This window comes from Aegilops tauschii, chromosome 5, assembly GCF_002575655.3.
Source record: "Aegilops tauschii subsp. strangulata cultivar AL8/78 chromosome 5, Aet v6.0, whole genome shotgun sequence".
NCBI lineage: Eukaryota > Viridiplantae > Streptophyta > Magnoliopsida > Poales > Poaceae > Aegilops > Aegilops tauschii.
Window position 1 is genome coordinate 453,068,746 of NC_053039.3, and position 24,647 is coordinate 453,093,392.

The 24,647-nt window shown below is 44.5% G+C and overlaps 2 protein-coding genes across 4 annotated transcripts in view; one reads left to right on the forward strand and one right to left on the reverse strand.

Annotated features, from left to right (window-relative positions):
- Positions 1-1,164: 1,164 nt before the first annotated feature.
- On the reverse strand, positions 1,165-7,680 carry LOC109777090 (G-type lectin S-receptor-like serine/threonine-protein kinase At1g11300). 2 transcript variants are annotated; one of them, XM_073498109.1, is made up of 7 exons: positions 3,717-7,680; positions 3,300-3,401; positions 2,559-2,782; positions 2,248-2,455; positions 1,936-2,173; positions 1,699-1,849; positions 1,165-1,587 (listed from the first exon to the last, which is right to left on the reverse strand). In XM_073498109.1, exons 1-7 carry the CDS (start codon positions 5,062-5,064, stop codon positions 1,288-1,290), a joined length of 2,571 nt encoding a protein of 856 aa, XP_073354210.1. In that variant the 5' UTR covers positions 5,065-7,680; the 3' UTR covers positions 1,165-1,287. The 2 variants fall into 2 exon arrangements, with proteins under 2 accessions (XP_073354210.1, XP_020191331.1); XM_020335742.4 differs by having other exon boundaries at positions 2,559-2,752; positions 3,717-7,679.
- A 9,220-nt stretch (positions 7,681-16,900) lies between these two features.
- The window catches only part of LOC109777091 (high mobility group B protein 3), a 54,710-nt gene continuing 46,963 nt past the window's right edge, over positions 16,901-24,647 (forward strand). Inside the window, exons 1-8 of one of the 2 annotated variants that reach the window (XM_020335743.4) lie at positions 16,901-17,274; positions 17,383-17,439; positions 17,570-17,647; positions 17,746-17,803; positions 17,910-17,954; positions 18,561-18,641; positions 18,748-18,810; positions 18,942-19,337. In XM_020335743.4, the coding sequence (XP_020191332.1) occupies positions 17,402-17,439; positions 17,570-17,647; positions 17,746-17,803; positions 17,910-17,954; positions 18,561-18,641; positions 18,748-18,810; positions 18,942-18,953 (375 nt within the window). In that variant the 5' untranslated portion in view covers positions 16,901-17,274; positions 17,383-17,401 and the 3' untranslated portion in view covers positions 18,954-19,337. Of the gene's footprint in view, positions 17,275-17,382; positions 17,440-17,569; positions 17,648-17,745; positions 17,804-17,909; positions 17,955-18,560; positions 18,642-18,747; positions 18,811-18,941; positions 19,338-24,647 lie in introns of those variants that run through there. The other variant, XM_073498111.1, reaches the window with a different exon arrangement.

A 24,647-nucleotide genomic window follows, 5' to 3' on the forward strand; every position in this document is an offset into this window, starting at 1 on the left:
GCTGAACCGTCCTCTTGACAAAAGGAGCCGTCCACTGACAATGCCATCCAGCCAGGCGGTTCGAGTGAAACAAATTGATCAAGTATTTAAAAAAAGTTAATCAAACATTTGAAAATATGTTGAACAAGTGTTTACAAAATGTTAAGCAAGTTGGAAAATGTTAAATGTTTATAGAAAAAGTGTTGACCATGTATTAAAAAATGATGAAAAAAATGTGATCATGTATATAAAAATGTTAATCAAATATTTGAAAGAATATGTTGAAAAATTATTTGAGAAATGTTAAAGTGTACAAAAAAATATTGACCATGTATTAAAAAAATGATGAAACTATTTGATCATGTATATAAAAAAATGTTAATCAAATATTTAAGAAAACATTGAACAAGCATTTGAAAAATGTTAAATTGTGTTTAGAAAAAATGTTGACTGTCTGTTAAAAAATGTTAATATTGCATTTTAAAAATGTTAATCAAACATTTGAAAATTGTTAAATGTAAATAGAATTTTTTTTACCATGTATTAGAAAAATGATAATCTTGTACTTGAAAAATGTTAATCAAGCATTTCAAAAACTTTAAAGTGTGTATTGGAAAAATGTTAACCATATATTGAAAAATTGTTAATCTTATATTTGAAAATATTGCTCAAGCATTTGAAAAATACTTAGAATGTGTATAGAAAAAATGTTGACTGTGTAATAAAAATGTTAAATTTGTATTGGAAAAATGTTGAATGTGTATTCGAAAAATGTTTTTGACATATACAAAAAATGTAGAATAAAAACCAAAAGAAATGAATAAAACAAAAAAATGAAAAAAAAGAAACAAAGCAAACCAAAGAAAGAAATGGAAAAAGAATGAAAAAACCAAAGAAGAAAAAAAGAAAAGAAACAAAAGAAAAAGGAAAACAACCCGAATAAAATAGAAGAAATGGAGAAAGAAAATAAAAAAATGGAGAAAGAAGCGAAGAAAAATCGATGAAAAACAAAGAAAACAAAAAAAACCAAAAAGCAATGAAAAAGCTAACATAGCTTGCAAAAACGTCTTACATTGTAGGACGGAGGAAGTAGTTTTTGTAACTGAGACTATTCTGCAAACGAAAAACAGAATATAGAACATACTCAGAGATAATGACTACTAAGCAACACACGATACATACATATTTCCTTCTTTTGAAAATGACATTGCTAACTTGTTCAGCCATACATTTTACAATAGGTTCGATTCATCTAATGTATTGTTTCCTTCGAGAGCATTTCGATACAGCTAAAACTACAGATTTATTTCATCGTCCCTCTATCTCAGTAAGAGTAAAACTGTTCACGGATGTCTGGACATCAGTTCTGATTTGATTCATTGCAGCACTCCGTCTTGCAAAGTAGGCGGGGAGATTGGGGGATGTAAGTGGGGTGCTCCCGTTCTCTAGGACAAACACAACAGATGACATGAGCGGCCTATCATCGGGGTTCTCCTGGACACACAAGAGTGCTACATGGATGCAAAGCAGAATTTCATCTGGTGAAGTATCTAAGATAGATGAGTCCGGCAGCTCATTGGCCCTATCTTCCTTCCACATATTCCATGACTGAAACAACCAAAAACATCATATCAGTATTAATTTTCAATATCCAACAAAAAATGCTTGTATTTGATCCACTTTTCGTAACAAAATTTGACAGAATTCAAGTGTACTCACATATACTGTGAGGCTAGGGAATCCCATGGTTTCACTAATGGAGTTTCTCCTTATACCAGTTACAACCTCCAGTAGTAACACGCCGAAACTGTAGACGTCAGACTTGGTAGAGAAGACACCTTCCATTGCATACTCAGGAGCCATGTAACCACTGTTTGATCATTTTAATTACAAGAGGTGTCTAATGGGAGTTAAACTTGCTGAAAAAACAATATGGGTTTTTAAATAGATACTCACTATGTTCCAACAACGTGTTGGGTATTCGCATTTTCCAAGTTCTCGCCAAAGATCCTCGCCATACCAAAATCTGCTATCTTGGGTTTAAAATCTGCATCTAACAAAACATTTGCAGCTTTGAGGTCTCTATGAATTATGGTGAACCTTGAGTCTTCGTGAAGATACCGAAGTCCCTTTGCAACCCCTTTGATTATACGAAAGCGTGTCACCCAATCCAACAACATTTTTCTCGACTCATCTAAAAACAGAAACAAATGTAAGAAACAAATTCAAGTTGTCATAGAAATCATGGTTTGTTATTAGAATACACACCAAAAAGGGTAGCATCTAAGCTCTTATTTGGCAGATACTCGTATATCAGGAGCTTTTCATGTCCCTCACTGCAGCATCCAAGAAGTCGAACCAAGTTTCTATGTTGCAATTTGGCAATTAGAATTACTTCATTCCTAAATTCCTTTGTTCCTTGTTGAGAATCTCTACTTAGCCTCTTGATTGCAACTTCTTGACCACCTAACATTCCCTACAGACATATAGTGAAAATCTCATACTTGACTTTGTAGTATGAAAAAATTAGCTCTCTTTATTAGAATTAATCCTAGGAAAGAACATATTTAATAAGTTACCTTGTATACTTTACCAAAGCCTCCCCGTCCAATCATGCATGTTTCAGAGAAATTGTTGGTTGTGAAAGCAATTTCTTCTAATCTTACAAATGGAAATTCTTGATCATGGGGAGAGTTTTCTTCTTCAAATTCATCGGACATACTCAGACCCTCCAACCTTATATTCTTTTGCGTTGTCCCTTTCTTGTTCTTGCCTGCTCCCATAATGTTAAAAGTGACTACATCTCTAATGAGAACATCACAAAAATATGAAATAATAAAGTTATATTTGACCCCTAGAACTATTGATGTTTGTATATTATTTCCTAATTTATGAACTCATGGAACTAGAGGAAATAACCCACGAGGCACATCTACCACCCAGCCACCCACTCCCCTAGAAAAACAGACACAACCCTCAGTCCACAGATGTTGGTATGTTTCTCAGCCCCACGATAACCAGTATCTCTATTGTTGCGATTGCATGAATATGAAAAGCGCACGAAGCGAATGTGGTCTTTATAACATGTGGAATCCACATTATCCATCACTACATCACCACAAATAGTAGCTAAATCCTGCTCTAAACCGTCTACAAAATTATTTGATCTAGTTTCCCTTCATGTGTTAGAGGATTTTGCAATCTAAGGGTATATTGCATAGTGCGGAAGTAGACGATGTAGTCCAAGTTTAGGCGGTGGAATATACTCTCTCATAATGTGGTCAATATAACCTTCTATAAACAGAGTTAACTAAACGTACCTTTGAATTTTAACCATGCAAGGGAGATGCATATGAGTACTAGAACACCAGAGCCTACAACTGGAAGCACAATCCTCACTGCATTGCTCTTTATTCTTTTACCTGTGCAACAAATTTATATGCAATAAAAAATGGTTTTAGTATTTCTCAGTTGAATGAGAAATAACCCTTTCTAAGTCATGGCGAACAACCATCAAACTTTAACATGATATTTGTGCAACTACCAGAGGGATGAAAAAATCTTGATCCAATGGCTGTTGTATTGACCAAGAAATAACTATTTCTAGTGAGGACTAAGCGATGGTCCCAAATGAGTGATAGAACTAGAAACATGTTATTGACAACAAAACAACTGGTAGAAAGAGAGAGAAATGGCAAAACCAATATGATAAAGAGGGAGAAACTGAGATCTAGTACCTTTGGTTGCAGCCATGCCTGCACGTCGAAGATAGAGTGTCTCGCCGGTGAGCTCCCCAACCATTCCCGTATCTATTAACTCCCCAGACCACACCAAGCACCTCGTCACGTGTCCTTCGAACCTGCTGCTGCTCAGGTTGGCGAACACATATGCCACACAGGAGCAATTGCGGCTACACTCCGCCGCACACTCCTCAATTTTACTCCTCCCTCCAGCAATAAACAAAAACCCATCAGGTGACTTCATCCCCGGCAAGGCCACGAAGCCGTCACTGCACCCTTGCAGTGCCTCCTTCCGTCGGCACCCCGCCGAGTATCTGCCACTAGTCCACTCCTCCATGCTACTCGGCTCAAAGCCATCAAGACACCTGCATGTTGGCACGGTGGGTGCCTCGGCCGTCTCGTCACAGTAGCCATACGGGCCGCAATAACTGTAATGGTTGCATTCAGCGGATGGAAACTTCGAGAGGACAACCCATGTTGATGACTTACTGCTCCAGCTTTGGATCTGAAACTCACCATAGTAGGTTAGCACCATCCTGGTGCGTGGGGCGCCGTCGGAGAGGCTATAGGTGACGTATGCCTCATCGTCATTGTTGACATAGGCTAGGTAGATGATAAGACCACTGCTATTTGTGGCCCCAAGTAGTTGTTGTTGCCGTAGGCTCATCACTAGATACCCTGTCCAGGGGGCGGCACGAGATACCGGGTGCTCCCCGTCCCACAAGAATGTTTGGAATGACCTGTTCGTGTCGCTGCCATAGGAGAAGCGCCCCTGCGAGGGGTCGCTGGGGCCTCTCCATGATACCAGGCGCTTGGTGGTGGTACGCGTCCTGTAGTTTATGCCGATCTTCATGCTGGGAAGGAACGTGTCTGTGCGTTGGTCGAAGCTCTGCCACAGGATGGTGCCGTTTGACAATCGGATGATGAAGTTACCGGTGTTTAGAAGCACCGCCGTCGGGGTAGAGGAGACCAGGCCGGTGGTCACTATGGCTGTTGTCCAAAGGACACGGCTTCCGCCACCACCATCAGAGATAACCAGATTAGAGGTGTTGGTGAGGGAAAGCTTCAGTGTTGAGGAAGTTGTGTTGGTGGCCGGGGTATTTTGGTTGGCGACCCACACAACGGTGAGCTCAGGGATGTCGTTGTACCATACGCCTAGGTACAAGCTGGCCGGAGAAGAATTGGAGGGGTTGAAGAAGCCCAAGGCGAATCCGCCATCATCGGAGACGATGGTGTTACCAGGGGACAGCGCCCTGCCGGGGACAAGCCGGTCTTGGGAAGCGCTCAATGGCAGGAAGAGAAGGATCATGACCGTGGTGCAGCTGGTGAGAGCCGACCAATCCATCGACCGATCAGGCCTAGATATTAGTACTAGTTAAGGTCCAACTAACTAGTTACGATAACTGGGAGCAATTAAGTACTTCCCGCAAAACAAAACAAAAACTAGGAGTAAGTACATAATTATACCAGTCCTTGGTCCAGAAGCAAGCGATGCTTTGACGAACGCAGGTGATTGTATAATGCAATGTTCTTGAAATTCTAGCAGCTGAGACTTCACAAATCAGCTGTCCTCGTCGGAGTTGGGATGCCACCGTCATTGCTTACTGGTCAGACTGGTGACTGAAACATTAAGCTATATAGACGGATAGCTTTTGTATATCAACACTTCTAGTTAGACTGCTTCTTGTGCAAATGCAGCAGTGACTGTATGTATATACAAAGTGATCTTCGCGATATTTTTATAAAGGCGAAGTGTCAGCCTTACTCTGTTAAGCGCCTAATTGTATAGAGTCTCTTTTCAAGAATCCGTACAAGTTCACCCTTCTTTTTCTGAACAAGACACCAAGATCAACTGTCAATCTGTTTGTTAATCAGACATTCCAGTGTCCATTTGTTGACATGTGGAATCCATCTTATCCACTACTAGAACAGCGTTAATTTCTTGACAATTTGCTGACCGGATCAAGCACCCACATCAGGTTGATAATGAAAGCGGATGACTCGGAAATGCAAAGCTTTGAATTCTGGTTCGAGTTGAGAGAGTCTTGGAGTTGATATTTCAGCTGTCCAGGTACGGTACTTAACAGCTTACAATGGCAATGTAGCTGATGTAAACTAGCTGGTGGAACCACAACACATGGCATGGATCCAAACAGTGTCTTTTGAAACAAGTTTTACTGATTCTTTTCTTTATGAACCATGCACGAGAACTGCATGTGATCGATAAGGAGACCTTGGACGCACTTGTGAGCCGCAATATTTTTTTGAACTGTACTTGAAAGTATAGTGTACTTGAAGGAACCGAGTCTATCATCCAACCCAGCTGTACATATCACTGTCAGCTCAAACTGGATCCCCACATGTAACATGTATGAGGCTCATTTTGCAAGTACCAAAATGGGACCTCATTTTCCATTGTGGCTCGAAGGACAGAAGGATATTAGTGAACTTGACATTTCAGATGCAGGCATAGTTGATCTTCTCCCTGATTGGTTTTGGACTTTATTCCCCAATGCCAGATATGCTCTCGTAATCAAATAAGTGGCCGGCTGCCAGCAACACTGGAATTTATGACTTCTGCGCAACTTGACCTCAACTCAAATGGCTTTACAGGTTTGCTGCTACTGCTACCAGAATCATTAGTGTTCTTAGATATCTCCAAGAATTCTCTATCAGGAGTTCAGGACCACTTCCCCAAGACTTTGGAGCTCCAGTGCTGAGAGAGGTTGTATTCTTCGCAAATCTTATCAATGGAACAATTCCAGTATATGTATGTCAACTGCAGTATATGAGAGTGTTGGATCTTTCAGAAAACCTTCTTGTAGGACAACTTGCCCAATATTCAAAAGGTAGAGTTTATGAGGAAGCAGGCTGTTATCGGCTCCGATCTTGCACAACAAGAACCTGTCTGGCAAATTCCCTGAATTCTTGCAATACAGTAAAATTTTCAAATCTCTACAGGCCAAAATATCCACAAGCTGCTGGTGCTCACTGAAGACTGAAGACTAGCTTGGGCTTTCTCATTCTCCTTTTATCTTTTGCCCTGGATCCATGCTTGTATTTCGTGTTTTCCCGCATTTCACCTGTACTCCGGGATCGAGTGCTCTCCTCGACTTTGTATTTGCTGGACTGTTTCTGCAAAGCCGTAGCTGCTTTTCGTCATGAATATATAGCAAGATAAAATCCGCAGAGCAGCCTAATAAGATGAACCGGACTACGGAACCTGCATTCCTTTATAAGACGGAAAGGTTGCCAGATTGTGAGAGAGCCATTGGTAGGGTAAGCATAGTGATGCATTCTCAGACAGATCAAGCTATCCCTCCGCAAAGTACCAAACCGCAGAGCCCTCGGTGTGCTGTAGAAAGCCCTGGCGCGAGCCATCAGCATTACGTCGAACACCTGCTGGGCAACACCACAAAGCCCGGCGCTGCTGATCGGTCAGCCTGACGCGAGGCTGTTCCTGCCACGGCCTGTGTGTCGCTGGATGCCCCGCGAGGACTGCCGCGCCCTCTGGTGATGCCCGGAGGAAGCACGAGCGGGGAGGGGAGGCAGGGGAGGCGAGGAAGTAGTAGTGGAACGGCTGCGGAACCGCCGGAGGAGACAGAGGGCGTGGGTGAGGAGAGGAGCGAGGCTTTTTTTTTTTCTCTTCTCCGTCTCATGAGCCACGGGCCCATGGCAATGTGATAACGAACGATGAAGCGGATTCCTTCCGGATTCAAGAACGCTCTGGGCCGCTTGATTCAAACAACGTTCACGGAGTCAAAAAAATGTTCACCGGATTCAAGAACAGTTCTTGAGTTCAAAAGTGTTCGTGATTTCAAAATAATGGACATTGTTATATCTTGATAAAAATATTAGGATCTTTTTTTAATAATGATGAAAAAAAATTGTATTTGATGAACAAATTTTGACTTTGATGAACATTTTTTGAACAAAATTGGTATTCAATATATTTTTTGAAAAATGGATGAACAAATATTTTATTTTATGCAAATTTCTTTAATCAATGAACATTTTTTAAATTTGATAAACAATTTTTCAATTTTGATGAAAAAAATTTAAATCCGGTGAAAGAACTTGAATTCGATGAAGATTTTTTTAAATTTACGAAAATATTCTAAATCGATCAAAAAATAAATGTTCGTGAATTTGAAAAGAAAATTCACAAAAAAAGTGAAAGAAAAAACGAAAGGAAAAAATCTGGAAAATGGGCAGGCCCATACGAACGCCCGGCGCAAGGTCCCTCGCGGGCGACCTGCGCGCAGTATAGATTCACCCCCCCCCCCCCCCCGGCAAGCGCACCGACACGGCGATTCCTACCAAAGTGCTCTGCTTTCCTATTTTACATACTGGCATTTTTGCTATGTTTTTTTTGGGTGGGGGGGGGGGGGGGGGGGGGGTTGTGATTTTTCTTTTCCCTTTTAACTTTTTCTTACATTTTATTTTCCTTTCTTATTTTTATTTTATTTTCTTTTTCTTTATTCTGAAATCGCATATACTTTTACGGAATCATGAATATTATACAGAATCTGAGAACATTTTTCACATTTGTGAACAATTTTCCAACTCCAAGAACAAATTTCAAATTCAAAAATATATTCTGAAATCAGAAAATAATTTTTAATTTTGTGAACATTTTCTGAAATTGGAGAATAATTTATAAATTAGTAATACTTTTCAAAATCAGAGTGAAATTTTCAAATACGTGAATATTTTTTGTAATTAAAGAACATTTTTATATTCATGAATATTTTGACAAAAAAATAAAATTCGTAGCAATTTTTTGGTATCCAAGAACTATTTTCAAATTAATGAAAAAAATTCGAAATATGTGACAATATTCAAATGCAAGAACATTCTTTATTGTAGGAACATTTATTAAAATTCTTGAAAGTCCCGCCTCGAGACGGCGGCGCTTCGTCTCGAAAGCCCCCTCCTTATTTTTTTTCTAGGTCAAAATGACTTATATAGTAGAAGATGGGCACCGGAGGTGGGTCAAGGAGGGCACAACCCACCAGGGCGCGCCCAAGTGGGTTGTGCCCACCTTGTGGGCCCCCTCTGGTAGTTATTTGCTCCAGTAATTTTTAAATATTCCATAAAAATCTAAGTGGAGTTTCAGCTTATTTAAAGTTGTGCAGAATAGGTAGCTCTGACGTGCTTTTTCAGGTCCAGAATTCCAGTTGTCGGTATTCTCCCTCTTTGTGTAAACCTTGCATATTATAATTTATAAGAGAAATGACATTAGAATTACTCCCAAAAGAATTTTTATGCATTAAAACATTATAAATAACAATAGGAAAACATGATGCAAAATGGACGTTGATACGTCTCCAACGTATCTATAATTTTTAATTGTTCCATGCTGTTATATTAACATTCTTGGATGTTTTACAATTATTTTATTGTTATTTTATATCATTTTTTGGTATTAACCTATTGACATAGTGCCAAGTGCCAGTTGCTATTTTCTGCGTGTTTTTTAATCACAGGAAATCAATACCAAATGGAGTCCAAACGCAGCGAAACTTTTTGTGGAATTTTTGGACCAGAAGACATTCAGTGGGCCGGAGAAGCACCTGGGGGTGCTCCGAGGGAGCACAACCCACCAGGGCGCGCCTGGAGGCCCAGGCGCTCCCAGGTGGGTTGTGCCCACCTCAGGTGCCCCCTGAACCGCCTCTTTGCTCTATAAATACCCCAATGTTCCAGAAACCCTAGGGGAGTCGACGAAAATCAATTCCAGCCGCCGCAAGTTTTAGAACCACCAGATCCAATCTAGACACCATCATGGAGGCGTGCATCATGTCCATTGGTGCCTCTCCGATGATGCGTGAGTAGTTCTTTGTAGACCTACGGGTCCGTAGTTAGTAGCTATATGACTTCCTCTCTCTCTTTTGATTCTCAATACAATGGTCTCTTGGAGATCCATATGATGTAACTCTTTTTGCGGTGTGTTTGTTGGGATCCGATGAACTTTGAGTTTATGATCAGATCTATCTTTTTATCCATGAAAGTTATTTGAGTCTTCTTTGATCTCTTATATGCATAATTACTTATAGTCTTGTATTTCTTCTCTGATATTTGGGTTTATTTGGCCAACTTGATCTATTTATCTTGCAATGGGAAGAGGTGCTTTGTAGTGGGTTTGATCTTACGGTGGTTGATCCCAGTGACAGAAGGGGAACCGACACGTATGTATCGTTGCTACTAAGGATAAAACGATGGGGTCTATTTCTACATAAATAGATCTTGTCTATATCATGTCATTGTTCTTATTGCATTACTCCATTTTTCCATGAACTTAATACACTAGATGCATGCTGGATAGCGGTCGATGTGTGGAGTAATAGTAGTAGATGCAGGAAGGAGACGATCTACTAATCTTGGACGTGATGCCTATATAATGATCATTGTCTGGATATCGTCATGATTATTTAAAGTTCTATCAATTGCCCAACAGTAATTTGTTCACCCACCGTTTGCTATTTTTCTCGAGAGAAGCCACTAGTGAAATCTACGGCCCCGGGGTCTCTTCTTCATTATATTTGCCTTTGCGATCTATTTTACTTTGCTTTTATTTTCAAATCTATTAATCCAAAAATACAAAAATACCTTGCTGCACTCTATTTTATTTGGCGTTTGATCTATCAATATTTATAACTCTCTCACATCCGTTTGCCTATCTTTGGCGCCGTTCCCCGAAAGGGATTGACAACCCCTTTAACACGTCGGGTTGCGAGTATTTGTTATTTGTGTGCAGGTGATGTTCACGCAGTGTTGCGTGATTCTCCTACTGGTTCGATAAGCTTTGTCTCATCACTGAGGGAAATACCTACCGTTACTGTGCTGCATCATCCCTTCCTCTTTGGGGAAACACCGACGTATTTCAAGCCAACATCACACGTATCAATGGGTCTGTTGTGAATAGTGAAGAAAAATACTCCAAGACCATGCCTGCCATCACGTCATGGTCCTTCTGCTTGACCCCATGCTCATCAATCAGGACCTTAATCCGGTTTTTTCGGGCACGCCACACAGCCTGTCGATGGAAAAATTTTGTGTTGCGGTCTCCTTCTCTCAGCCACGACACTCTTGATCTCTGCATCCATAGCATCTCCTCTCTGTAGAGGAGCTCATTCATGCGATCCGTCGCTTCTCTTATAGTGCGTTGGTCTGCATTCATAGCCATTAATTCCTCCAAGCGTGAACGAGAGTTGTTAATTTCCATTACCACATTATCAAACCTCTTCTTGCCCCAGTCATGAAGGATGTGCATGAGCTTCCCAAGGGCAGCAGCGACATCACCAAGATTTCCCATAGCGCCCGCCTCCCTCCAAGCATTTTGGATCACCTCCGGGAGTGCACCGTCGCGCTCCCACATCACTTCATAACGGCGGCATCGTTTGGATGGCTCCGGCCTATCATGCAAGGCCGGACACTTGAGTAATATCGGCAGGTGGTCCGAGCTGGGCGCCACCAAGTGCACCACCTCGGCCTAGGAGAAGAGATCCCGCCAGTTATTGTTTGCCACCGCTCGGTCCAGCCGGACCTTAACATTCGCCCTCCCAGCTCGTCGATTTTCAAAAGTGAATGGAAAACCTGAAAATCCAAGATCACTGAGATCACAAAGTTCCAAGACATCTCAAAAATCGATCATCTGCCCTACCGACCGCGGGGTGTCCGATAGGTGTTCGAAGGCCCACATGGCCTCGTTGAAGTCCCCGATCACAGCCCATGGCATATCCTCGAGTTGATGGAGATCTCGAAGAAGGGACTACATAAGATGGCAGTCCTCCATTCGAGGTTCACTGTAGACACATGTAAGCCTCCATGGGGGCTCATCCACAGCCTCGCACACATGCGCATCAATATACCTCCCATTCATCGATTTTATTTCAAGTTGCGGAGACTCATGCCAGTATAGGGCTAGGCCTCCACTTCGACCAATACTATCAACTGCATCAAACCCTTGTAGACCCAACCTAGATCGGTACTTTTTCATTCTTTATTTTGATTGCCTGGTCTCACACAGAAAAACAATATTAGAGCTATTTGCTTGCACTAAGCTTTGAAGATCGCGAGCAATTTCGGCACTACCTCCCCCTCTGCAATTCCAAGTGAGAACTCTTATTGCTCCTGCTGGGTATCCACCCCCCGGTCATGTTCGCCTCCGTATCTTGGTCAAGGTCCATTCTCCACATGGCCAACAGCATCAAGCGCGTTGGGATTCACCGCCAGGAAGGCCGCAGCTCCCCCATCGGTCAGCTTCGGGCGGGTAGCATCCGCAAGGGGAGCCCCTTGTTCGCCCCCACTGATGTCCAGGGTCACTTTGGTCGCTTCTTGATACGTCTCCAACGTATCTATAGTTTTTTATTGTTCCATGCTGTCATATTATCATTCTTGGATATTTTACAATCATTTTATAGCAACTTTATATCATTTTAGGGACTAACCTATTGACATAGTGCCCACTGCCAGTTGCTGTTTTTTGCTTGTTTTTTACTTCGCATAAAATCAATACCAAACGGAGTCCAAACGCAGCGAAACTTTTTGGTGATTTTTTCTGGACAAGAAGACACCTGTTGGGCCAAAGAAGTACCAGAGGGGTGCCCCGAGGGGGGCACAACCCACCTGGGCGTACCTCAGTGGCCTCCTGCATCGCCTCTTTGCTCTATAAATACCCCAATATTACAGAAACCCTAGGGGAGTCGACGAAAAACAATTCCAGCCGCCGCAAGTTCCAGAAACCACAGGTCCAATCTAGACACCATCACAGAGGGGTTCTTCATCCTCATTGGTGCCTCTCCGATGATGCGTGAGTAGTTCATTGTAGACCTACGGGTCCGTAGTTAGTAGCTAGATGACTTCCTCTCTCTCTCTCTCTTTTGATTCTCAATAAAATGGTCTCTTGGAGATCTATTTGATTTAACTCTTTTTGCGGTGTGTTTGTCGGGATCCGATGAACTTTGAGTTTATGATCAGATCTATGTTTTTATCCATGAAAGTTATTTGAGTCTTTTGATCTCTTATATGCATGATTACTTATAGCCTCATGTGACTTATATGGTTTGTATAGCTAGATCTACGTGCATAGACCCTGAGTCCCGACAAGCACCACCGCCGTCATGGCGATCGACTGTCTCGTCATTGATGTTTTGGTTGTCTCGCCCATCACGGGTACGAGCAACAGACGATTCGCCAATGCTAGGAGCTCCATTGGTCATGAGAACCTCGGTGACGGGCGAGAGGCACCCACGACTCTCTTCATCCTCGTGGATGGATGTAGACAGATCATGAAACGACTCATCGGGTTCCATCATTGCTGCTTGCTGGGTTGAAGGTTGTCTAAAGCCGCATGCCGGGTCCATGTCGGGTCCAGCGGTGTAGACGCGGCTTTGCCCGAGTGCTTGCGGCAACAAGGAACTGAAGACCGTTGTAATGCACCGTACAGGACGTGCGGTTGACGGAGCAGAACGCCAGAGTCATTGGCGCGGAAGTGCGTGATGTCTACTACACAACCTTCTTCTTGTAGACGTTGTTGGGCCTCCAAGTGCAGAGGTTTGTAGGACAGTAGCAAATTTCCCTCAAGTGGATGACCTAAGGTTTATCAATCTGTGGGAGGCGTAGGATGAAGATGGTCTCTCTCAAACAACCCTGCAACCAAATAACAAAGAGTCTCTTGTGTCCCCAACACACCCAATACAATGGTAAATTGTATAGGTGCACTAGTTCGGCGAAGAGATGGTGATACAAGTGCAATATGGATGGTAGATATAGGTTTTCGTAATCTGAAAATATAAAAACAGCAAGGTAACTAATAATAAAAGTAAGCGTAAACGATATTGCAATGCGTTGAAACAAGGCCTAAGGTTCATACTTTCACTAGTGCAAGTTCTCTCAACAATAATAACATAACTGGATCATATAACTATCCCTCAACATGCAACAAAGAGTCACTCCAAAGTCACTAATAGCGGAGAACAAACGAAGAGATTATTGTAGGGTACGAAACCACCTCAAAGTTATCCTTTCTGATCGATCTATTCAAGAGTCCGTAGTAAAATAACACGAAGGTATTCTTTCCATTCGATCTATCATAGAGTTCGTACTAGAATAACACCTTAAGACACAAATCAACCAAAACCCTAATGTCACCTAGATACTCCAATGTCACCTCAAGTATCCGTAGGTATGATTATACGATATGCATCACACAATCTCAGATTCATCTATTCAACCAACACAAAGAACTTCAAAGAGTGCCCCAAAGTTTCTACCGGAGAGTCAAGACGAAAACGTGTGCCAATCCCTATGCATAAGTTCACAAGGTCACTGAACCCGCAAGTTGATCACCAAAACATACATCAAGTAGATCACGTGGATATCCCATTGTCACCACAGATAAGCACATGCAAGACATACATCAAGTGTTCTTAAATCCTTAAAGACTCAATCCGATAAGATAACTTTAAAGGGAAAACTCAATCCATTACAAGAGAGTAGAGGGGGAGAAACATCATAAGATCCAACTATAATAGCAAAGCTCGCGGTACATCAAGATCGTGCCAAATCAAGAACACGGGAGAGAGAGATCAAACACATAGCTACTGGTACATACCCTCAGCCCCGAGGGTGAACTACCCCCTCCTCGTCATGGAGAGCGCCGGGATGATGCAGATGGCCACCGGTGAGGGATCCCCCCTCCAGCAGGGTGCCGGAACAGGGTCCCGATTGGTTTTTGGTGGCTACAGAGGCTTGCGGCGGCGGAACTCCCGATCTAGGTTATTTTCTGGAGGTTTCTGTATTTATAGGAATTTTTGGCGTAGATCTCACGTCAGGGGGGTCTCCGAGTCGTCCACGAGATAGGGGGGGCGCGCCTAGGGGGTGGGCGCGCCCCCCACCCTCGTGGGCAGCCCGGGACTCTTCTGGCCCAACTCTTTTACTCTGAGGGCTTCTTTTGGTCCATAAAAAATCATCAAAAATTGGCACGTCAATTGGATTCCGTTTGGTATTCCTTTTCTGTAGAACTCAAAAACAAGAAAAAAACAGAAACTGGCACTGGGCTCTAGGTTAATAGGTTAGTCATAAAAATCATATAAAATAGCATATAAATGCATATAAAACATCCTAAATTGATAATATAATAGCATGGAACAATCAAAAATTATAGATACATTGGAGACGTATCAGTGCGCGACGCCGCACATAGGCATGGATTCAACATCCATCGGGGCTTCCGTGAGCCACCTAGTATCGTTGACGATGAAGCTGATCGAGCTGAGAGAACCTCGCTATCATGACAGAATTCGAAGAAGACAAAGACTCCAATTGCACCATCGATTGTGAGATGTGAAGTCCCAAGGTGGGTGCCAACTATCGTGGGAAAATCCTGACAATACGAGTGAGGGGTAGGGAAGTAGCCGGATCACGCTAGTCACAAGCGTGACGCAAAGAAGTTTTTGCAGGTACGAGCCCCTTTCGGCGGAGGTAAAACCCTACATCCTGTGCTTCGGGAGCTTTTTCTTTGCGTATGGATGTGGGGTTACAACGTGTCTGAACCCTTGTTTAAGTGGAGGAGAATGGCTTGTCAAGAGTGTGCCAGGACCCCATCTTCTACGTTACAGGGGATTAATTATGGAGTTTATCCGTGTCCACTATGAGAACTACTAATAGACACATTAACTATATGATGTATGCCCAAGTAATGATTGCGTCGCTTCGGTTATTGCTTCCCGCTGTTCCACTCCTTCTATCACCCGAATAGGTAACCTCGTCACCGACTGCGACCACGTGCCGACTTGCTTTTGACCATCCACTTGGCGGTCTCCCCCTTCTTTTTACGGCTGTTTTTTTGGACGTGTTTGTGCTCATGCCTCAATAGACTTTTTTGGCGCTGCGACGTTTGAACTTGCTGTATGATTGTGATGATTGCTCCATTTACAAAGCGGGTTCACGACGAATGTTCCGATCGAAATAACATGTTCTTGCACAGAAGATGTACAAGCCACAGCCGTTCCAAGGAATACAACTCTCCCAAAACGAGACGCGTCTAATGGCAAGCGGGCACAAGAAGCTTCTACGCCCCTGGACTTTCCAGAAATGCCGGAACCGCCCCTCCCACCCATCAGAAAGCACACGCGCACAGGCCAAACGCGCTGCATGACGGGTCCATCGGTGCAGACGTGGCTTGCGGCAACGAGGAACCACCGACCGTTGTAATGCCCGGTACAGGACAGACGGTTGACAGAGCAGATTACCAGAGTTGTCGGCGTGGAAGTGCGCGACGCGCGCACGGGCATGGATTCAACGTCCAGCGAGGCTTCCACGAGCCATGTAGAATCGTTGACGATGAAGATGATCGAGCCGAGAGAACCTAGCTGTCCGGGACCATCTTCATGCCAGAAGTCGAAGAAGACGGAAATGTGTAGTCCCAAAGTGGGCGCCAACTGTCGTGGGGAAATCCTGGTAGCACGGGTGAGGGGTAGGGAAGTAGCTGAATCACGCTAGGCACAAGTGTTACACCAAGAAGTTTTTGCACGTCTGGACCCCTTTGGCGGAGGTAAAACCCTAGGTCTTGTGCTTCGGGAGCTTTTTCTTTGCGTATGGATGTCAGGTTACAGTGTGTGTGAACCCTTGTTTAAGCGGAGGAGAATGGCTTGTCAAGAGTGCGCCAGCACCCCATATTCTACGCCACGTTAGACACCATAACTATATGACGTGTGCCAAGGTATGGCAATGATTGCGTCGCTTCGGTTACTGCTTCCGTCTGTTCCACTTTTTTTATCACCCGAATAGGCAACCCCGTCATTGACCTCGCCCGCATGCCGGCTTGCTTCCCAGCAGCCGCTTGGTGGTGTCCCCCCTTCTTTTTATGGTTGTGTTTCTGGACATGTTTCTTTTTATGGTTGTGTTTCTGGATATCTTTGCACCGACGGCCCCAACCGACTTATTTTATTTCCGTTGCGATGCTTGAACTTGCTGTATGGCCGTGACGATTGCTCCATTTATAAAGCGGGGCGAAACCGGCGAGTGTTTCGACCGGAACAGCACATTCCTGCACAGAAGACGTAGTCCGCACCACCCGCCGTTCCGAGGAATGGAACACGTCTCTGACAGGTGGGCAGAAGAAGCTTCTACGCCCCTAGACTTTTCAGAAATGCCCAAACCGCCCCTGTCCACCCATCGGAAAGCACAGGCACAGAGACCAAACGCGCCGCAGAAGCCCCTGGCCGGTGGGCAGGGAGAGCACGCGAAGCCCCAACCACGCCCGCTGACACCCCGGGCCCACGCTCCCCTCCCCGCAGCGGGCGAAGCGGAGGCACCCCGCGGCCAATGGGAGGCGGGCGTCCGGATCGCTGACGTGGCCGGAAAATTTCGGGGCATCCCGCGCAAGCTCCCGCCCCCGCACCCTCCCGCCTTTAAATCCCGCCGCCTCCTCCTCCCCACATCCCCATCCCACATCCCATCTCCCCACCCGGCGAACCCACCCACGCAAGCCCCAAGCATACGCAGCGCCCGCCTCCTCCCCGCCTACCCCTCGCTCCGCTCCGATCCCAAGGTACCGCGCGGTTCCACGCCAGTTCGTCAGAGATTCTAGATCGGTTGGTTCCCCGTGATCTCGGCCTCTGCGGGCTCTGATCGTTTGCGTCGGTGGTGGTTGCTGCAGGTTGGCGGCCGGCGGCAGGATGAAGGCCAAGGCGGGCTCCCGCGCCGGCGACTCCAGGTCAGTGCCCCGACCCCGACCCTCGCTCCTCCTCTCCCCGTCTCGTTTCGTTTCCCGTGGTGGTTCTGCTCGGGTTTCCCTTCTGCTGTTACGCGTCGGCTTCTGATTTCGTCTGCTCATGTTGGCGCAGGCTCGCGGTGAAGAAGAGCAAGGCCGAGAAGGACCCCAACAAGCCCAAGCGCCCCCCGAGCGCCTTCTTCGTCTTCATGTAAGCCTCGGATCCCACCTCCTTGTCTTCGATTCGTGCTGTTTCTGTGGTGTGGCGTCGCGTCCTGACCGAGGCCCCTTCTGGTTTCGTTTCCGCAGGGACACCTTCAGGAAGGAGTACAAGGAGAAGCACCCCGACGTCAAGCAGGTCTCCGTGGTAAGCGCCTCTGTCTCGTGCTGTTCGTTCCAACTCTTGGCGCTGCTGAGATGGGTTTCCTTGTGCATTCTGTGTCCTGATTTGGTTTGGGTTGGTTGAATCGCAGGTTGGCAAGGCCGGTGGTGAGAAGTGGAAGTCCCTGAGTGATGCTGTAAGTTGCCCGTCTCCCCTCCCCTCCCCTCCCCTCTCTGTCACCGCTCTATTCGGTGGTCTGTTCCGTCTGATATCTGTGCTTGCTCGGCGATGTGATGGAAGTTTGGTCGCCCGTGTGTTGGTTTACTTGTTTCCGTCTCAGTTTGGCTAGTGTTTGACCCAGTTAGTCAGTTAGATTTCGAACTCAGTCGATATGCAATTGTTGAATCTGCTGCCTGCGCTCAATTTAGTCGTACGAATTTTACGATTCGCTGTGTTGAAATGTAGAAATTGGGCGCCCCGTGTCAATCGATTCAAACTGCTGCCTGTGCCTGCTCGTGCAATTTAGTCTGCATATGCAATTGTTGATCTCTGCCTATGCTCAGTTTGGTTGTTCAAATTTATTATTATTCGCTGTGTTTCAAATGTGCTGCCTCGTTACAATTGTACGTCCCATGTTCGTAAATTCAAACTGGTGTCACCGCCCGTTCTTGCAATGTCCATATCTGCACTGTCATTTCTCACAATTTGTTCAACTATTCCTCTTGTGCTGTGCTTATGGTTATCCTGAGACCTATTGTCTTGCACCGCACTAACATTTGCCCGCTGTTTGAATGAATTGCAGGAGAAGGCTCCCTACGCTGCCAAGGCCGAGAAGCTCAAGGCCGAGTACACCAAGAAGATCGACGCCTACAACAACCCACAGGTAATCCCCATCTCCACATCCCCGTCCTCTCCAAACACAGCCGCCAGAACTGTCTCACTCAAGCATTGTGGTACTGAGCCGTGCTGTTTCGTCTTCTCCGTTGCAGGCAGGAGAGGCGTCCGGCGACTCTGACAAGTCCAAGTCCGAGGTGAACGACGACGACAGCGAGGTGAGGCCGTCAACACCCACCCGGGCCGTTTCCTTCCTTCTGGAACTTGTCGATCCGTTCTGAACTTCTGTCACATCAAACAGCGACGCTGGTTTCTGAAACTTTCTGCGTCTGAACTTTGCCGTGTGCAGGGCGACGAGTGAAGCGGCGCGCCAAGCAGCAGCAGCAGGGGGAGGGGGTCTCTGGAACGTGGCCGTTGCCGCTCATTGCTGGCGTCACCGATCGATGATGGATGTTCGCTGTTAGTTTAGCCCCTTGGTAGTCCCTCCCTCTCTTTCAGGCTGCTGCTGCTGGTGGTGGTAGAAATGGTAGCTCTAGTCCCATCTAGTCGTTGTCCTGGATCCGAGTGGTGAAGTTGCTAGTCTTGTCTTCTTTCTGTAGGGTCCTGTGCTCGGACCGCCCTCTGTTGCTTCGTTTTTATGCAAATAGTAATTCAGTCTCTGTCGAATGTACCTAGTGTCGTGCCCGTGGCTGTTTTAAGAATCCTACCTAGATCTCAATATATATGGTGTTGTTGAAAGGAAGAAGATGGTCTCGATGCATGCTTGTTTCTGAATGCTTCTCTGCTTCATTCACTCTGTCGCTGGAATGATGTTCTGTCTTGTGATGCCAAGTTTCTGAATGTTTGTTGTGGAGCCCTGGGGTCTTGTCATGTTTTGTCGAAATCTGAGTGATCCCATGGCTTCTAGTATTTGCCTATTTTCTGAACCTTATTACGCAGTTGATGGATAAGATTACAGTCTTGATTGTGATCTGTGGGCTTTTGTTTGACCACTGTAGTGTGGCAGCAAATGCTTCATCTGCGAGCAAGATTCAGCACTGGTCATCTGTTTGGCAGCAGACGCTTACTTTTGTAGGGTTTTGTCTGTCCCTTTTGGTTCTGCTATAAACTACTCTGGGATCTTCCAATTTTGTTCAGGATCACCATCACCGCTGTATCTAGCGACATGACGTTTTCTGCCGAAAGTTGTTTTGTCACCTGCCTCCAATTCTGAAGCCTGCCTGTAGTTGGATCCATCTTTTTTGGGTGTCGAGTGTGACATGAGTCTGTCTCCTCTTTTTGGCAGCAATAGGTTGACATCACAGAATGTTGTGAAGATGCAGCACTACCAACAAGATTGACTGACTGTTCACGGATATGATTGTACTACTGCTGGAAAACATTCTGTTGCTGCTTTTCGGTTATCCTTCTTGTCTTGTGCCAGCGATTGTTGGAGATACTCCAGTTTGTGTGTTTGCTGCAGTTCGTTCTTGCAACTGTTTATTCCCCATGATGTGCCTGTGTTTTGGTTTTGGAGAAAATCTCCCTCTTGCCAGATCTGATGGGGACAGCAGTCTGATCCCTTGCTATGGCAGCAACAGTTGGAGATTGTGATGCTGGGAAAATGCACAAGTATATTGGTTCTCTGTACAGTATCCACTACACTACTTCCCAGCAGCAATTCGGACAGTGAGCGAACTCTTTTGGTGATGTACTGTGCCGTGCTTGCTCTTCAGTCACAGTGAGCGAACTCTTTGTTTCAGCATGATTAAAAACACATTAAGATTTAAGAGGCAAAAAACAGTTTCAAGCCTAGAAAATACACTAGGACGCAGAATGCATCGAAGAATATCACGTGTAGATATTGAAATGCACCCATTGGTTGCAAGAAAAATGATTCCATTTTCTAAGTTTTGTGGTGGAACCCTGAAGTGTCCGAGTGTTTGTTTCAAGTCTGAATTATTTATTATGCATCATCCCCCTTGATACTTCTCATTTGGATATCATCTCCCATGATTGCTCTCATTTCTCCATTATCTGAATCTTTAATTAGTACATTGTCTTATTCTCCTTCTAGACCGATTCCTTCCTGTTCTTGTGATATCCGCTGCTCTTCGCCACTTGTGTTATGTCCCTCTGTTTGGCTCAGAGCGACAGAGATCTCTACATGCAAATCCTCCCCAGTGTACGACTGGATGACAAACACAAAGTTGCGCATAAATCTTTAGTCATTGACCAAGGGGGCTTTGTAAACAGGATCAAATGGCCAGATCTTCAAGTGCACCATTTGGATCTTACGACTAGCGGTTAACTACCAGTACGCACCCAATACCTTGAGGGGTATAGCAAAATTGCTCACAAATATTCCTATATGCCTTCAATGCCTAGTTTTTCCCGAGTTCCAACTCCAATCAGTTTCGGCCGTTTGAGGCAGTCCGACATCTCAAATGAACTTACCAGATGATGGTCTTATCACCAACAAGCACAAAACTAAATAAATAAATAGAAAAGAACTTAGGACCACCACAAATAAGACTCTGATTGTTGACAAATCCTAAAAACCAATTGAACACGCAATCAAATCGGATCCTAAACTATGAGACCAATCGCTATGATTAGGCAGCCTACCCACCCTAGCAACTTATCAAATGAAACTGGCTATGGATTAGTGTAAATCGCAAATTTCCAAGACCTTTATATTGGCATATGGTGGTGGTGAGAGTGGGATGATGCTTTGGTTCTTGTGTTAGTGAATACGCGCACGTGCTCGCATTGCAGGTGAAGAGGGACACATACACCATTTAAAGACTGGTCGATGGGTATTTAAAGCGTTGCAGCGTCACCAGTTGATTGGGATTTGGTTTTGCTTGGCATCGCCCGGAGTTTTCATGACGTGCTTTCCCTATTATGTGCTCTTTGGTTATGTTTTTTTTTTAAATTTTCTCTTCAGGATTTTAGATCTCAACATGAGCTATAAAAATGTTGAAAGGAAATGGTACTAGACTCGGTTGTCTTCCTTCGTGTTAACCTTGCTCCTGGACGCGTTCTCTGTCAACTTGCGGATTGCTCGGTGCTCTGCGCTGTCTTGCGGAAGTTTCTGAATTTTCTGAGTAACATTTGATGCCTGTCAGTAACCGTGCCTTATCAGCTGATGGATAAGATCATGCGGAATCTCCAAGTGCTAGTTTTAAGAATCCAACCGAGATCTCAATATATATGGTGTTGAAAAGAAAGAAATGGGTATCTATACATGCTTTTTTAATCCTGTCCCTTTCAAATTTTCCTGTGCTTAACACCCTTTCTGGGATGGTGCCTTGTTCGATGATGAGAAGTTTCTGAATGTTTGTGGGGCAACCCAGATGTTTGGTTCATGTCAGAATTATCCCGCGGCAAAAAAATAATTTTTTTTCTTGATTGTCTGAATGTTAATCAGTTGATGGATAAGATTGTACAATCTTGATTCTAGTTCTGTATCCGGTTCTCCCTTGTGAATTGTGATCTGTAGTGCTGTTGACCACTTGCTGTGGGGCAGCAAATGTTGGAGCTGTCAGGAAGATTCAGTATTCTTGTCAAGTGTTTGTCTGTCAGCAGGTTGATCTTGCTTGGTTCTGCCAAATTTTTTGGGACTTTTTTCTACAGCTTTTTTGTTCTGTTGCGTACTTTGGGGTCTTTGTCATTTCTTTGTTTGTGGTTGTGCACCGCTGTATCAAGCGATGTGAGCCTTCTAAAATTTCCGTCTTCTTTATATGACGTTTTCTGAAAGTTTTGAGTTGCCTGTAAAGGGGACTGAAAGTGCCTCTAATTGCAGCTGGATTGGATCCATCTTTTTTGGCCGATTTGAGGGTGACAGGACAGCAGTCTGATCCTTCTTGCTGCCTTCTCTTGCTGCTGTTGGGTCATCCGTTTTGTCTCGTCTGCCTGCGATTGCTGGACACATCGGAGTACTCCAATCTGTTTTAATCCTGGCCCTTTGGTATGTTTTTCTGTTCATCTTTTTGGCCGCAATGGTGCTCTGTGCTGGCATGCGAAGTCTCTGAATTTTTGCAGTGGAAGTGGCACCCAAAGTCTGCAGTGTCTGGGTGTTTGTTTGAAGCCTGAATTATTCTGCATCATGTCCCCCGATTGTTCTCACTTGTCTATTGCTCCCTCTTTAAAGAAATACAAGAGCATTTATATCACTACTTTAGTGATCTAAACGCTCTTATATTTCTTTACAGAGGGAGTACTACCTCCCATGATTGTTCTCGTTTGTCCACCAACTGAATCTTTAAGCAGTTGATGGATAAGTTTCTACATTCTCTTATTCTCGTTCTGGATCTGATTCCTTGTTGTGATTTACACTGCTTTTGACCTTTTTCTGCTTCTCCGTTCAACTTTTTTTTGCTGGGATGGTGCTCTGTCCTTTCATGCCAAGTCTCTGAAATTTTTGTAGTGGAACCCTGAAGCCTGGGTGTTTGTTTGAAATCTGAATTATTATGCATCATCTCCCATGATTTTTCCGACTTGTCAATTATCTGAATCTTAATCAGTTCATAGATAAGATTCTACATTTTCCTATTCTAGTTATGGATCCGATTCCTTGTTGTGATCTGCAGTGCTCTTGACCATACTTTTGCCTGGCAGCAATTGTTTGAGTTGTCAGTAAAATTCAATGTTCTAGTCATCTTCTGTCACTCTGTCAGCAGTTGCTCTTGGTTCTGTTAAGTATTTTTTGGGGGATTTTGCCTATTGTCACCAGTTGCTCTCGTGACTTAATATTTTAACAGTAGTTGGGATCTTAGATCTCAATATCTGTCTTTGTTTTAATTCTCCTTATGTGTTCCTTTATTACCTCTGGACTAGTTGGTTCTTTGCATTGTCATGCTGAAGTTTTTGAATTTTCGGAGTGGCACTCTGAGATCTTCAAGTAGACCTTTATATTGGCATCTGGTGGTGGACTTCGTAAACCGGATCGGATTGCCAGATCTTCAAGTGCACCATTTGGATCGTAAGGCTGTCGGTCGCCAACTACCAGTTAACTGAAGTACCTTTAACCTTGTGGGGTATAGTAAAATTGCTCATACATGGTCCTGTATGCCTCCAATGCCTAGTCTTGCCCAAGTTCCAACTCCAATCACTTTCGGCCGTTTGAGGTAGTTCGATCTCAAATGAACTCACCAAATGATGGTCTTAACTAACTAACTAAATAAATAAGGACTTAGGACCACCACAAAAAAAACACTGATCGTTAACAAATCCTAAAAACCAAGTGAACACGCGATCAAATCAGATCTTAAACTATGAGACCAATCGATATGATTAGGCAGCCTACCCACTCTAGCAACTTATGAAATGAAACTGGCTATGAATTAGTATAAATCGCAAACTCCCAAGAGCTTTATATTGGCATATGGTGGTGGTGGGAGTGGGATGTTGCTTTGGTTGTTGTGTTAGTGAATGCGGACACATACACCATTTAAAGGGGCTATGGTCGATGGGTATTTAAAGCATTGCAGCGTCACCAAATGATTGAGATTTGGTTTTGCATGGCATCGTCCAGAGTTTTCATGATGTGCTTTCCCATAATGTGCTCCTTGAAATTGGAAGGCTAGTTTTGGCATATAGGAGTCCCATGTTTACATCACTTTATTTTCTAGTTGTTATATTTGCACAATATAGTCAATAAAGCATTGTGTTGACATATGTATTTAGCACAAGTATTCTTGTACTCCAAGTCTTCCTCCTTGTGTATAGTTGAGGATATGACTTGCCCTATGTACTATATATACTTGTGCATATGCACCCAATCAATACATTGAGAGTTGCATCCTATTCCTCTACATGGTATTAGCCTAAACCCTCGATCCCAGCCCTAGCCGCGCCGCCGTCGCCTCTCCTGGCCGCCGCCGCTTGCGCTGCCCGCGCTGCCGCCTCCCTCCCCACCACACCCCTCCGCCGCACCCTCCTCCCCTCCCTCCTAACCCCGAGTCGCCGCTCTCCCTCCACCCAGAGCCGCCGCCCACCCAAACCCTAAACCCTACCGAGCCCGAGCCGCCCCTCTCTCTGCGCCGCCTCCTCCCGATCTACCCCCCTCGCG